Source organism: Anneissia japonica, unplaced genomic scaffold, assembly GCF_011630105.1.
Source record: "Anneissia japonica isolate Jap-2015-1 unplaced genomic scaffold, ASM1163010v1 scaffold288106_len264728_cov135, whole genome shotgun sequence".
Taxonomy (NCBI): Eukaryota; Metazoa; Echinodermata; class Crinoidea; order Comatulida; family Comatulidae; genus Anneissia; species Anneissia japonica.
Window position 1 is genome coordinate 169,441 of NW_022749702.1, and position 16,668 is coordinate 186,108.

General features: G+C 35.2%; 2 protein-coding genes across 2 annotated transcripts in view; both read right to left on the reverse strand.

Moving 5' to 3' along the window:
- Positions 1–6,112: 6,112 nt before the first annotated feature.
- LOC117121141 (putative NADP-dependent oxidoreductase YfmJ) lies at positions 6,113–10,989 on the reverse strand (the record flags this gene model as incomplete). Its single annotated transcript, XM_033266242.1, is given in 3 exon segments — positions 6,113–6,931; positions 8,908–9,020; positions 10,884–10,989. Coding segments are annotated over 3 exon segments (330 nt in total), but the record flags the coding sequence as incomplete, so codon positions are not given.
- Positions 10,990–16,320: 5,331 nt separating this feature from the next.
- LOC117121138 (prostaglandin reductase 1-like) overlaps positions 16,321–16,668 on the reverse strand; it is a 21,256-nt gene continuing 20,908 nt past the window's right edge. Inside the window, exon 13 of the mRNA XM_033266239.1 lies at positions 16,321–16,566. Coding sequence (XP_033122130.1) covers positions 16,321–16,566 — 246 coding nt within the window. The remainder of the gene's footprint in view (positions 16,567–16,668) is intronic.

Here is a 16,668-nt window from a genome sequence, read left to right on the forward strand (position 1 = left end):
TGAGATTCCATGGAATTAGCAGACATTAGGCCTACACCAATGCCATGATATATTAATTCTGTCCTCTATCATATTAGGCCTATACAGTATTGTAAAAGTATCGATAAAAATGGTCGTTTTATGTTTTTTTTTTTTTTTTTCGATAATTCTCAGTGCAGTGTAAACGAGGAGGCTTTGAAGAGAAACTTTTGCTGTCCTCTTTGACCAGGGTTGCCATTTGGCCTTTTTGACGGCCAGATTCCTAAAATCTGGCCGTATAAAAATTTGCCTGGCCGTAACATTTGAAAAGTCACGGCCAAACTATATTTGGCCGAATTTGACCGAATTTTTGAAAAGTTTACATTTTTTTCAATATAGGCCTAATATAAGGTAGACTTGTTTTGGATATTTTGTTTCTGTTAGCTTAAAATTATTCTATATTTGATTCTAATCTTGTACCTTTGTTTGTACTTGCACTAAACACTTAATCTATGTTCCCCGATTCAGCCGATTTGACGTAAGAGAGTTTATTTAAAAGATAGCAGTTACATTTAATAATTTATTTAATTTTATTGCTTTAAGTACTGCGACAATAACATTCAGAGGCGAATTTAGAAAGTTTAGATAAAAAGTATTTAGACCTATTAAAGTTTTCATAGGTTTGTGTTACCTAATGTAACTTAATCCTCCTCCCCCTTTCGGACATCTCTGGATTTTCCCTAAATTGGCCTACATGCCAGCATCTAAAGAATAGGCTATTTATTTTTAACATTGTTTTGTGTATATCATATTTGAATTTCTTCAATTTCAAACGAATGACCGCTGATTTTCGTGTCATTTTTGTAGTATTTCAAACGAATGACCGCTGATTTTCGTGTCATTTTTGTAGTATTTCAAATGAATGTACCAACTGTTGTCTTCTAATCGGATTAAAATCTGGCCTAATTTTGGCCGATATCGAAAAAAAGTTTGGCCGAATTTGGCCGTGAGATGGCGTGTGTTTGGCCGTGAAGCCTCGACTATCTGGCAACCCTGTCTTTGACAAGTATACTGTACCACCAGGATAACAATGCTTTTTTGCTACTCTTTATGGTGTAAGTCTCATTTTACTATAGAGCTCATGGACAATTTTTCATCTGTCGTGAACGATTCCGGTTTGCGCCTCAGGGGTGACGCCGCAGGGTGCTCGTCGTGGAGAGGTCGCCGTCGATGAGAGCTCCCCCCCCCCCCCGGCGTTTCGTCAGGGAGAAATAAAATGTGTATGTATTTTCTACATATTAGTAGACTCTAAAATCGATTCTTCTTGAACGCCCCTTCAAAGCTGCATAAAGAACAGTGCGTACATTTTATGTCAACGTCTCTTGTACGGTACTTTACCCCTTGTGCGAACTCTCTGAAAAGATCCTCCCATACAGTACTTCGATAGGACGTCTCGGTTTGGGTTGTTTCATGGAGGTATTATACCTATAATACCTCCATGGTTGTATAAGTCTCTTGTGGGTACACAACGCTGTAAGAACGTGCAAACTTTGTGAAATTATGTTCAGTACGTATTTACAGTATGGTTATACAAAATAAAGTTTTCAACACAAAACTGTAACGTTATTGTCACGTTATCATAACGTATTATTGTTTGCTGGGAAGGTTACTACTCGCGTAGTAGCTCACCTCCACTTAAGTTGAAACAGGAAGCTTTTCAAAGTCTTGGATGTCTTTGAATAAAGTTAAAAACAATTGACGCCTAGAGTTGTCTTTACCCAGTAGGCCTACCGTTCGTCTATAATTATTCGTGTGTTAAACTTTTAACCTATTTTACCTATTTTTATTTAAGTTTTTTGATCGAACTTAACAACTGAGCAAAACAGAATCAGAAACGTGCGTGTGTGTGTGTGTGTGTGTGTGTTTTCCTTCAGGGTATTAGAAGCCCGACCAGCGCCCTCTTTAAATAAATGAGGCTTAGGGAGTGGAGTTGTGATAGAGTTGTGAGGAAAAGTCCTGCCGTCACAGGTTGAACCCAGGACCATGGAAAGGCAAGCATCTTACCACTAACCAATTCAAGTCCATCCCACACGGCGGCTCACAGTGGGCCAGGGCGAAATCAAAGTGTGTCAAAAGTCCATTTTGGTGACTATGGATTTTACACTTTTTTTTCACATGATTGAAGATGGGTATACCCTGGTGAATCTATCTTGAAAATATTTTACATTTAAATTTAAATTTTAAGGGTGGTATTTTTCAAAAAATGTTGGAAATTTCTCTATAAATATTTCAAATGCTATAATTGACTACATTATATCAAACACGTTTTTTTTTTCTTACATAAAATTCGGAATTACTTCAAAAATTACACGCTTCTTGTATATAAATTGGGGAACACAAATATATGTTTTGGTTCAGATTTAAAGTTTGCATCAATAATAAATCGCTGTTTAAACGACAGAAAAAATATTTAAAAATCTATTTTTAGAACAGTAGGAGAGAAAGTTTAGATTTCTGTGGATTCATGCTTTAATTTGTACATCACCATCTTCATTATAGCCTTAGCTTTATGATGGTACCAAATTTAGCAGCTACTTTTTGCAACTTCGCGAGCTAGACGTACTTTTATCAGTCTTGTTTTCGTACATTTGAGACACAGTTTAATTAGAGCAAACCGCAAATAAGAGGGATGTACGCGCGTCTACTCAACCAGTTCATGCGAAGCGTGGGAAAAGCACTCCAGAAATTGACAAACTGCTCGTGATTTAACAGTAGCAAATCTTCTAATATTTTGTTACTGTTTAGAATACTTTACAGTATTAAATTTTGAGCAGTCTAAAATAATCCAAATATCATATATCATAATTAAGATGTGATATCTACAAGCAGGCCTACCGGTATAGTGTTTGATGTCGAATAGGCCTATATGAAACATGTAGGCTGCCGGCACCTTGACGATAGTGCCAACAAACTTTCACAAAAACGTGATGTAATAATGACAAAATAATTCAGTATTATTGTTTATTTTCGGAAAATATTTCAGCCGCTCCAAATTTCTTTCCTAATCCCATGCTTTGTTCTTCCTATGTTTCTTCCTTATTTTCGTTAAACTTAATTATATTTTATAAATACAATTACGCATAATGTTCATATTGTGTTGTCTTTACCCAGTACCGCTCGTCTACTTTATTCGTGTGGAAAAATTTTAACCAATAGCCTATTTACATGTCTTTGGTTTGATTGGTACTCCTGAAAGGTCCATTTTGTTCACCTCATCTCACCAGCTTCTTGATGAGTTCCTCAACAGGGGTGGCGCCAGGATTTGCCCGACGGGGCCGAGGTCCCCGACGCAGGGGCCGATGCCCCAACGAGTGTTCAGATTTCCACGACGAAACCAATGTGGGTGTGGTCGAGCTTCGATTTAAAGATTACAAAATAAAGGGGTCCTGGGGGCAAGGCCCCCGAAAAATTTGACAATTTAGGGGTTTCAGAGGCTTATTTAATCGATTTTAGAGTCCAATAATATGTAGAAAATACATATAATTTTTTTTTCTCCCCGACGAATTGTGCTTTTTCACCCCAACCGGGGGGCAGCTCTCCCCAACGGGCGGGCCAGCTCTCCCCGACGGGGGAGGTAGCCCTGCCTCCTCCCCGCTGGCGCCACCCCTGTTCCTCAAGTCTGTGATATTCCCTATCTATTCAGTTAGTTCGTGCTCCAGCTCTTAGTGTGTTTCTTACATTTCAAGTCGATTGTTAAAGGCTAAGTGTTGAGTCCCAACAATAAATCCGATTTTCCACTAGTGGAATTTATTCGCGTGAATCGAAGGCGTCGGTTCTGTTCCCGAGTTGGTTGCGCAAATTTCGCTTCGCAAACCAGCGTGACCACTCACAATTTTTGATATACCCAATGACTGGGTCGTAATTACCCAAGATTCAGCAAAAATTTCCCAAAATTACCCAAGCTTCCTGAAAATTCATTAAAATTTGAAAAAAAACCCCGTGTTTTTCGCATGTATAGTTTTCCTTTTAGTTCAATTTATAAACCATTTTTTATTGTAATTGTTTGTGTTAATTATTAAAATTAATATTCATGAGGTGATACTACAGATAGAAAAATACGCCCTCAGTCGGCCAGTGTTATCAGTAGATCAGTGAAGTTTTATTAAATAATGCATTAATTAGGTAAGATCAATGGCAACGCAAATCACAATAAACAATTCTGAACCCATGTATAGCAATTAACAGTCAATTAACAATGTTATGTGCACTTCGTTGAGTTTTGCTTACTTGAATGGACTGACATTCAACATCATTTATTTAAGTCAGTTTTCTTCCCTCTTCCAAGGGGTTACTGACTGTCACTCGTTCCATGCAGCTACACCATCTCTCCACTTCTTCCGGTCTTGTGCATCATACTCCTCCAAACCAATTTTTGCACTTTCTTTCTTCACCATATATTTCCACGTCAACTTTGGCCGCCCCCTTACTCTTCTACCTTCAACTTCTAGATGCCAGGCTCTCTTTACTGGATCACCTTCGTCTTTTCTTAGCACATGACCCATCTCAAGCAACTCCTCATAACAACCTCCACAATTGTTTCACTTAGACCTAGACGTTCCATAAGCTCCTTTGTGTTCCTTCTTTCTGCCAGCTTAACGCCACACATTTTTCTTATCATTGCTCTTTCTGTTCTTCTCAAAATTCCCTCTTCAGTTGTCTTTATGTTCCATGTTTCGGCACCATACAACATTGCTGATCTTACACAGGCTTTATAAATCCTACCCTTTATCCACACAGTACCATGGCCAGCTCATTGAACGTGGACCATCCAACCCTACTTCTCCATGCCACCGCAATTTCACAACCGCCTCCACTATTAAGTGTATCACCAAGATAACAAAAACGGTCCACTCTCCCAATCTCCTGCATTTGTTGTTCCACCACCTGGTCTTCAGCCTCATTACTCTTGTCTCTCTTACACTTCTTGCATTTAAAGCCCTCCGCCAATTTGCATTATACTTAGTTACTTTTTAATTCTTCCTCTATGACAAAAATATATAATTTTCTTAGTAAAAATAAAATACCTAAGGATTTGAATGGAATACCCGAAGCGAAAAAATACACCAATCAGAGCTCCTGAAGCGAACCGACACTTTGATTCGTGCGAACAAATTCACCTAATGGAAAACCAGCTTAAGACTGCGATATTATTTCTCCACTTAGTTCTTTCTCTAGCTATTATTGGTTTTCTTTCTTTCACCTCGATTGTTATTTGAATTTTACAACACGTTTTAAAATGTCACAATCTTGACGTCATCTTAAATTGTGAGCCTGCAATTACTTCACTCTATTAAAAACATAAACATCCTGAATTCCTCACCCCCTACTGGCTGTGATTCAGCACAAATAAAATCCACATACTATATATGCTGGTGCAGAATAGATATTTGACTGGTACTTTTCGTTAAGAAGGATTTTTGGTTGAGAATTATTTTCTTTCAACTGGTTCATGAAGAGGACGTCATTGAGAATGGAAATTAACATTAATTATCGTTTAGTTTGCAATAGTATGTCCCAATGACCAAAACAACAAACTTTTTTTTGTTTGCAATTTTTTTTTTTTACCATTGTATGAAAATAAATTTGTTGAACTGAATTGACTGGTCAGTTTATTTATTAGAGAAAACACTTGCATTAATATGAATTAAATTAGATTTCCAAAAATAATAATTAATATATTGAATTTATATGAACAAATATAATTTTATATTTGTTTACATAAATTTAACATCAATTTTAGGCCAAGAAAATGTAAAACCAAATTGAATTATTTGTCAACGATAAAAAACAATAGCCACAAACTGAATCTACCTAGGCGATGCTAGTGTGTAAATTGTGTTAACTATGCAGCCATTTGTTTGTTGAGTATTTTCAACCAGCGTTCTGTTCGTCTGGTCATATTCGTTAAGTACTATTTCATCACTGCGCTGGTTACAGAAGGATGAACAGTTTTACATGGTAAGAAAAAATATCCATGCTATATCAGCAGATATGGTCAAGCAAAATTTGACATTTTGTGATTGGAATTGAACAGTTATGCAAAATAAAATACTGCACTGTAAATTTAAAATAAAATACAGTAGTAGACTTCTTTTTGATTGGTTTGTGTAATAATTTATTTCTATGAAAACCCTTATATAAAAAAGACAAATAAGCTCATAATGTAATCATCAAAATGCTACATCAAAATTAATAAATGGAACAATTTTCAAAATTCTATTCAAATCAATGTAAAAACTACAATGTAACGAATCTATCACATATTACCAGTTATTATCTATGTCTAATAGTTCTATTATTAGTAATGATTATTCGAATATGCATTTTCCGTCCTATTTGTATAATCACACTTTATTTAATATAATTATTATTTATCATAATTGCAAACTAAAATTTATTCTTGTTCTTGCAACATGTTATATCATAATGAAGAACTATTGATGCAATCTAATATATCATAATTATGTTTATGTTTAATACTGTTGAAAATCACTGAATAAAATACAGTACTTCACAATCATTTAAAATTAAACAGTGATGTAATTTTTAAATTCTAAAAAATACTTTTTCATTTTTCATATTTTTAAATACTGATAGTAACTTCAAAGTACTTGAACTGTAGTCTTGGTATCTTTATAAACTTCTTTAAAACTATGTTTGTAATTACAGTATCTTTCTTTATATTAATTTTCACACTTGTACCTTGATGTATGGACATACTAAAGAATATTGAGTTGTATTAAAAAATTTACTGCAATGATGTTGAAGTAAACTCAATTACAAATTACATCATTACTGAATGTTAAACCTTGACAATAGCTTTTCCAAAGTTGGCACCAGTGAACAGCTCATAAAAAGCTTTGAACATATTGTCAAATCCTTCAGTCACATGCTCTTTGTACGTCATCTTACCCTAAGGGGGAAAAAAACAAAAAAAAAAACAAAAAACATTTGAATTCTGTTTACAGAATTAGAAAAATTATAAATTTAATTAGGTTAAACATTTTAATTATATTTACATAATCTAATAAAATATTAAAATATCACAATTATAACAATTAAATTATTGTTTATATTATAATACACATTCTGTCATATAAAAATATTTACAATCAAAATAAATAGAAAAACATTTTAATTTTATTGAATTATTTCATATTAAATAGGGAATATAAATTCTGAAACTGAGCATAGCTTAATTTTCTGAAAAAAGGGCTGGCACTCTAGTTGTTTTTTGAAGGCATCAAAAGATGTAAATGTGTAAGGAAAGTATTAGGGCACATAGAAAAAATTATTAGATTATCACTCTTTTTAAAAAAAGTGTGATGAGGACAGGTATTTTTTTTTAATCGGAACAATAGAATATTTCTTTTTTATCAATAAGGAAGGACTGTTTTATTTGGCAAGAATATTGTAAATATTGTATAAAAACTGGTTAAATTTTATTGTTTAAAAAAAAATGTAGTGCTAGTCACAAAACTGCATGTCTTTTTATGCTGTGAAATAAATGATTATGAAAAAATGAAACACACACACACGACATGATAAATGAAAAAAAAATAACACATTTTTTTTAATCCTGCACCAATATTTCCGAAATTTTTGATGCGGGCAGGAGTGATAATCTAGCAATTTTTTTATATTTGCCCTAATCTTGTCAATTGAAAAGCTTTTGTGAAATGCTTGCTATTTTAATTAATTTTGGATAATATAAACTGGTTATAAATCTCATTTAATTCAGTACAATAGGACATCTGTTAAGAGGAAACCTTCAAGACCAAGAAAAGTGTTCCTTTAATAGGGGTGTCCCCTAAATAACGGTTGGCTGTAGTGTTAAAAGATATACTTTTACTTTTCCATGTTTCGTGGCCCAAAAAATATCCCCTTAATTAGGGGTGGCTCTTAATAGGGGTGTCCAAAAGGAAGGGGTTCTATTGTATTTAACATCTCTATATAGACAAATGCAATTGGGAGTTTTTGAAAGACCACCCTTGCTTGGGACCTTCTCAGGGTCACCAACCCCCTGTGCATGTCATGTCTATGTAAAGGTAGAATAACCCAGGAGAATAACCCATAACTCGCAGTATCATTGTGCTAAATTGCGTATAGGTGAGGTCCGTGACAACCTAGCCGCTGTAAGGAGGTACTTGCAACAGCTACATATTCACATCATTCCACAACGACATATCTGGGGACCTCTGGTGGGGATATTCTAAGTAATATTGTGGCAGATTACAACGACAGCAAAACACTGTACGTATGCACAACTCCAATATTTACATTCGTGGGGATGATGAGAATCCAACCGGCAGGGGCGGCACCAGAAATTCCCCTACGAGGGGTCGAAGCAGCCAGATGAGAAGTTCACCCCCTCCTGTGGGGGAAACCCAGCAACATCCCCTCGCCCTCGATATTGGGGAAAAAATTGTGATGCTATGGTATTCTTTATTTAAAAAGGATAGTTTAATAGAAAACCATGCCAGGTAAAAGGCCCATATCGGGGGTACTAACAACCTGTCGGAGGTAGCAGCTACCACGTCGAGGAAGATCTAGCGCTACCACCGAGACTCATACGATTGCGATAGATATACAACACCTACCATATATGGTAGCAATAAACAGTTTTTAATCCCTAATTTGACATTTAATCCCTAATTTGACAGCTTAGGTAGGCACTTTCGGCGATTGAGATCTCACTTTTCCATGACAACCCTGCTTGAAATTCCCCGACAGGGGATCCAAATGGGGGTGGGGTTTCCAGAGGTCCCCGACGGGGGTCCTATACCCCCTGGACGCCCCGCTAGCACTGCCCCTGCAGCTATAGCATTTGCAGAGTAGAGAACAATTCCTGCAAATGGATCGGTATATAAAGAATAAATGGCTACATACCTCAGTGATGTATTTTATGAATTTTTCAATACCTTCTGGCCATCTAGCAGTATATGTCCACCCCATGAATCCCTCAATTTTCAGATGTTTAGTAAGAATTGGCAACTGTATAACTAAGGTAGTAATAAAACAATATTTCAATATGTTAACATTACAGTTTGGTTCTTACCTTAATCAGGAATTAAAGGTAATTGTAAGAGAAATTTTCACAATTTCATGTTATATGTGAAATCTCAACATGAAATTTTGAATTTAATGTTTTTGAATAACTTGATACTTATATTTTCTTAATTGTATACTTTTGAAGAGAATTTTCTTACTAACATAGTATTCCCTGCACATATTCTGTAATTTTAGTCCTATTATTTGTACAGGTTAGTTTATCTTTGAGTTGATTTTCTCAAAACACGGTTCTCATATGTTAAATGCTCACTTCTCTAGATCTACTTATCCTAGGGAACAGTGGTGGCGCCGGCGAGGTGCAGGGGGAATTTGCCCTTCCATTGGACAGTCCTTGATTCCCTTGTTGTCCGACGCATGACTAGGTCGTCGGATCAAAAATAAAACAAAATAATAATCTGCCTATCCAAATAACGTTATTTTGACTGCCTATCCATAATATAGTGGTTTAAAAAAGCACCTTTGGACCATACTAAATCATAAAAAATCTCCTAGCAGTGAACCCTAAAATAGAGTTTTCATTCAGGGCCTTTGACCAAGGCTTCGTCAGCCCCTTGGCATGGATTGGCATGGACCACTGTTGGCAAATTTCTGGTGCTACTGCTGCTAGGGAAGGCATTCAAAGACCAAGACCAAATTAAAGCTTATAATGTGGCCTACAAAAATATAATAAAAACTCATTTTTTGATTTTTCAACCATGAGACTCATTTTGTGGTGAAACCTCACATACTAATACTGTACTTCAAATTGTATATGATAATGTTGTTTTACAGTATTTAATATATAGAATGTTAATATTTTAAGTTCCTTTTTGGAAACCTTAATAGTGATTTAGTGCACCTTTCAGAGTCCTTTCTTTGTGGTGGTGGTTGCTCTAATTTTGCCATGTTTTGTGCATACAGAACAAAATTTAAAACTACCCCTGCAGGGACTGTGAATCCTATGGTTTTAAAATAAACGCTGAAACTAAAAAATAAACTACTTGTAAACTACTTGTCATTTGGGGTAATTTTTACTGGGCCGTTTTTACCGGGGCCATTTTAACCGGGGCCATTTTTTCCTGGGCCATTTTTACCTACATTCCTTTCACCATTATGTCCAGAAACAAAGCCCTAGAAAAGTTTGACAATTTAGGGGTTTCGAAGGCTTACACATTTTTTTTATAAGAACACATTTTATAAGAACAATGAGACTGAAATTGCTTAAAAATTAAGAACAAAATAAGAACAAATTGAGGCTCAGGTAAAATGTCAAATGAAATTTTTATTTAAAAATAACCAAAAACTTATAGGCCTATTTGTACCTTAAGTTCAGTAAGTGTGACTATATAATTCTCTCTATAATACAGTACAGTAGGTGTACCTCCTGTCAGTTGGAGCCATTTTTAGTAGAGCCTTTTTTCTTGGGCTATTTTTTCCAGGCTTTTTTTCAGGGGCAATTTTTTCCAGAGCGACTTATACATACATACCGGTACGGTATACTGTATACTGTAATACAGTACTTTGAAGTTTAAAAAGTGTGTAAAATAAGAACAAAATAAGAACATTTTGAGCCTGAAATCGGCCAAAAAATAAGAACACCGAGCCTGGGCAAAATTTGACTGGTTCTTATAAAAAAAAAAGTGTATTTAATCAATTTTAGAGTCTATTAATAGGTACAAAATACATATAATTTTTTTTCCCTGACAAATTGTGGTTTTTCTTCCCGTCGAGGAGGGGAGAGCTCTCCCCAATGGGGTCCTGCCCCCCCCCCCACTCTGCTGGCGCCATCCCCTGGATATAATTTATTAACTTACTCTGTATTGGTGTCTTTGTATTGTAACCTGAGATGATTCCGCACACTGCTATTCTGCCAAAATCATTCATAATGTTCATCACAGTACTTGTTAATTCACCTCCAACCTAAAACAACAATAATTACTAGATTGAAATTCTCATGACAAATTTTAGGTGATACACAAGATCCGATAGTTTTCCTTAGCGAGAAAATTTGTTAATGCCCTAAATGGCCTGAAATGTGCTTTAAATTGTTCAAAAAGTGATCTTGGAAATTTAAAATAAACGCACACGTTATTATGTGCGCACTGGCGGATGGCACATGAAGTTGACCATTGATATGAGGTATACTTGTGTCAGTGCTCTAAACCAATTCCCCTTTCCATTGACACCAAATATAACTATGTTTTATGTGGTGTGTCAGCTATATTTAATTTCAAAATGACGGCACACAATTCAATTCAGCACACCGAAAATGACAAAGTTGCCAAATAAAATCCATTTTGGCACAAAAATCTAGCTAGATTACATAGCAAACTGTACTAAAATGAGGTCATATATCATGGAAAAACAATAAAATCGTTTTTACTACCATGCTCCACACAGGCTGTCCCACGAATTGTCTTTCTCTATTGATCACATCTCGACAACTAACCCATCATCTCTCAAACATCGTTATTTAACAAGTCCTAAGTCATTCACCCCTTTTCATGGTTTTACTTCCTTTCTCAGAAACTACACCCTTCTACATACCTACTGTCTTACACATCCCCATCTCTTCAATCACAATTACTAACCAAGATGATTAAAGCACCACAAAACTCACACTTTCACTTCTTGGACATTGAACTTTAAGATGTGTAAATAATTATAATGATGAAACTGACGCTGGTAACAATACTACCAAACTGTATGTGAAATATAATGCAATCAGGGGCGGATGTTTGGGAGGTAAAAAAAAGGGGAAAAAAGAGAGAAAAAGAAAAAAATGATAGCCCAGAATGCCTCAAATGTTATGTTCGGGCGTCTAGAATACAAATCGGCCCAACTTTCGGCTCCCTGTTCCGGCCCCCCTTTTGGACATTTCTGGATCCGCCCCTGGCAATGCTCACATGTCCACGATGATGTCACTACTACAGCTACAGTACATACCTGTATGGGCATACTACATAATCACATATCAATAACATCTCAAATCATTTAACTCTATGGCGTTCAACTCATTTAAATCGTCTGTCACTATACTGTATATATGTTATATTATAATTAAACTGTAATTTAAATATTTTTTGCATGGTATGTATACTGTAGTTTTATAATAATTGTCATATAATTTTTTTATTTGTGTATTCCTAGCTCTTGAAATAAAATGTCATGTACTATACTTAAATGGGATCTTGAATCCACTGTTTTTTTGTCACATCAAATGTTGTACTGTTATTTATAGTGACACTATCAAATGTTTATGTAACAAATGATATGCCAGTACTTTGCATACTTGACATCAGCAATCCCATATGGTCAAATTTGATGGTGTTGACAGAGTTTAATGAAATTATTATTAATCAAATTATTCAATGGGTCCGATTACTTACTATTAATATTAAATCTACACAGAACACTTGTGAATATTACTGAGACTGTGGCAGATTCAAGGAGGAGCTGAGCTGGCCCAGGTGCCCCCCACCCCAATTTTTGTAATAATTGTAACAAAAATGGAGGAAAAGGAATTTGATCCGAGAGTGCCATTTCCGGCCATCTATAGGTGCCAAAAGGTGGGGTTGAGGTGGTCGACACTCTTAATCTGTAAAACTACCTCCCTGGGTCCATCTATTTCAAAATTCTGGGTCTGCCACTGTCAAATACTTAGTGTTTTGTAAAAATTACTATATGTGCCAGTTTCACGATTTGAATTTTTTTAGAATATCAAAAAATTAGTATAATTCTTTGTACTTTTAATTGCTTTATTAGTATCATTCTATAGTCTAGAAATTATATTAAGGTAGTGAATCATATTCTATGTTATTGTGATTATAAATACCAAATCAAAGGAATTTTAACATACTTGGCCACATTTTCTCCAATCATGGTGTCTCCTTCTTTCATACTTGAATTGAACGCCCTATGTAAAACAAATTGTAAAATATGTTGTAAATATTATTGCAGCTCTTAAAAGTACAAGTAGAGCATTCAAAGAAAAAGCAAACAATGATGAAAAGTATGAAAGTGTATGCAGATTTGTTATGTACATTGTGGAATGGCCCATCATCTTCAAATCCTGAAAATACCAACTATTTGGCTTATGAGTAGTTAAACAGAAAACCAAGGTTTTTACTACTGCACATGGTCAAATTAGGTCCGCAGAGCCATTAAATCTGGCAGGTGTGAAAAAATGAAATTAAAAATAATAATAAAATTAAATTAATTTATATAAATAGCTTTTCCCATTAAAGGTAAAGACAAAAACGCAACCCCTGAGTGTCTATACTAACAATATTCAAGTAACGATCAGGCGTGTGAACATGCCTCCTGTTGTATGGAAGATTAAAATGTGCACTTTAGGTCTACGCAAGCTTGTATAAAAACAGTCTTTGATTACACAGGCAACCCACTGAGATATAAAAAAAAAATGTTAAATACTACTATCAACAAATACCAAGGAAGGTCATGCTATCTGCAAAAAAACCTGGGAGGACTTGTTTAATAGACTTTTCCGGAGTGTCAATCAAACTTAACAACTGACTAATCAGAACAACCCTAGGAATACGCGCGTCTTACAAAAACACGTGTTGTCCCACAAACGCATGTGTTCGCGTATGTTTTAACACTGCCGTCTTGTGGGACCTTAGCAACAAAATCCAAGGGGCGGAGCTTAGTGGAAAGGTCCATTGAGCAGACTCAAAATCAATGTGGTATAAAGCTTTACAGAAAATAGCCTATGGCTACTTGCCACCTGCTTATTTTCTCCACAGACTTTCCTTTTTTTCCAACTAGAGATTTTTTCCTTCTGGCCATTTCCCTCAACCATGTTTCCCAAGTGTTTTTTTCAATTTATTTTTTCTCCTAGTTTTCCCATTGAATGTTTTTTAATGATTTTTGATTAAGCGCCCCTTCTAATTTGAATAAACGTGCCCTCAATAATATAATGTGATTTTCTATTTAGAAAATCAATAATCTAATCAATCCTGGGACTGTGGTTGTTGGCATGATCTGAGCTGCAGAGTGCAATCACATTCTTCTTATTAGGTCAATATCAAAATGAGGATATTTCTCTAGGACAGATTTATAGTGAATGACCAATTCTGTATCCAATAACCAGTGGAAAAATTGCCATGACCAGTTTTCTAGATATGCTCGATAAAAATCCTATTATATCATATAAAAAAATAAATAATAAATTATCACCTCATTTACATCAATTTCCCTAAGATTATTATCCTCTCTCCCCCTCCCACACATTTGAGGGTAACACCTTTACCTTAGTAAGGCCTACATTGCCACAGAGAAAACAATGTAAGAGTTTTCGAGAATATATTAAACTATTTAAATGTTAGGATTTTCAAAAAAATCCATAAATTTGTTTACATTGAGGAGAAGACTGCGGGAGGAGCAAGACCTAAAAAAATGTGTTCACTCCTTCAGACCAATAGAAATGCATTGAGCAGTGTCACAAAATAAGTGCATATTTCACTATTATTACATTAAAGTATTGCAACAAACTAAAAACTGAAACTAATGATTATACAAATTACAGCATGAGTCAGCAAAAAAGTTATATGAATGTTAGTTAACTTGTATGAGTCAACATGAAATTTATATAAATACAGTTAGCATATTCAAACAACTTTATTGCTGACTCATGCAAGATAACATAGTGTTATACCACTAAGTTATCTTGCATGAGTCTCACTAAGTTATCTTGCATGAGTCAGGAAAAAAAAAAAAAAAAATTGTACAAATATTGACTTTTTCAAATCCAGCAATTAATGTCCTCGCTAATTATCATAAACAACTTTTCTTGCATGAGTCAGCAAAAATGTTTACGAAATATTTATGAATCAAAGGCTATTGAATATGGTCGAAGTTTGTATAGCCACAAGCACTTGATAGATAGAAACAGACAGAGACTGAAGTGCAACAAATAACTGTAAAACACAGTTCTGAAGGGAAAAGTCAAATTTAGTACACAATAGTCCCATAAAATCAAGCTGTTTAATGTTTCAGGGTTTATAGAGCAACTCATCAAATTCATATTTTATCGGGACGTTAGGTTTCTTACATGAAAAATCATTTTTGTGTATTTATGTTTCCATATCTAATACAGTACACTCTCTCCCATTTACAAAGTCATGACAAATTTTCAAAAAAATAATCCCTGTTTTATTAAGTTTTATCTTGGTCAATATACTCAGTTTATACTAATTCAATGTTACAATTAAGTTTTAAAGTATTGGATTGGATATTGGGTGTTGGGTGCCAATTGTGCTTACACTTTTGTGTGTTACCACCATTGTGGCCAGCATTGACCTAAGTTAAGTTCTATATGTATATTTTTAATATTTTTTATGATGTTCTTTGTGTATTTTTTTTTTCTTTTGTGATTTGTGAAATTTGAGGGAATACAACAATTTAAATAATTTACTAAACTGATTCCTACAGTACAGTTATCTTGAATTTGCTTACAAAAAGGCCAACTCAGACAGCGTCGGCCGACGCAGCCAGACCTGATTTTTCGTCGGGACAGTCTTTTGTTTAATATTGTACGACGCGACTGCCACCGACGCACACAATCGCGTCTGCGTTTAAGTCACACAGACTCGACGCGACAACAAATCGTGTCAGGCTTTGTCGTACGACGTTGTCTGAGTTGGCCTTTAGGAACTAATCAAAGATATTGTGTGCATATTTTCAAGGGCATTTGTCAATTTTAAGATAGCATATATGACAATTTCTTTATCTTTAGCGGTTGAATTCTCAAATACCTTGAACAAGTTAGTTTTTCCTGTTCAGCTCACTTTACTGTAAATTATCACACCTGGCACCTGGCAATATTTTATTATTTTTAACAAATTTATGTATAATTCTAATTAATCATTTAATTATCTGGAGATTCTATAAATTTAAAACCTAGAAAATACTTATTTTTGGCTTTCAGTCAGGTTTAGATCTACCCATACAACTTATTTTTCATGAAACCTGTAATTTGCAATTAGCTGGAGAAGGCCTTAAACTATAAACAGAAGCTGCAATTAAAGTAGACCTAAGTGCATTCGAGCCATACACGCCTATTAAATTCCGTGTATATGACAGGTAAACGCATGGCTTTACACCACGGAGGGTCCCCGCATTCGAGCACAACTTATCTTGTCTAATTGTGTAAAAATTTACCTCAGAAATACTTGTTTGAGGTCAGCGAGGCAATAGTATATCCCATCATGCCACGCAATATTTACATTTCTAACCACGCTTCACGCACTTGTACTGTACTCCCCTGCGCAAATACTTCAGTTTATTGGTGACCTGTGTCACAGTCAGCTTTCCCCTAAATTTTTCTTTGATCTTTGCAGTTATTTCTTTGTAAGTACCGCTGTTTCGGCGGGTGCCGTCCAGTTGTCTTTGTATTATGTCTTCCCCCCACAATGAGAGAAGGTAACGTATCATAGGTTCGGTCCACACAGACATGTTGAAATGATGAAGATGATGCTATAACATTAACAACAGGTCAAAGAATGCATTTGTTTTTGTAAAACTGGACAGGCCTATGGTTTTCGCGCGTGTTGAATTGAATTCATGTTGACCGCCAGA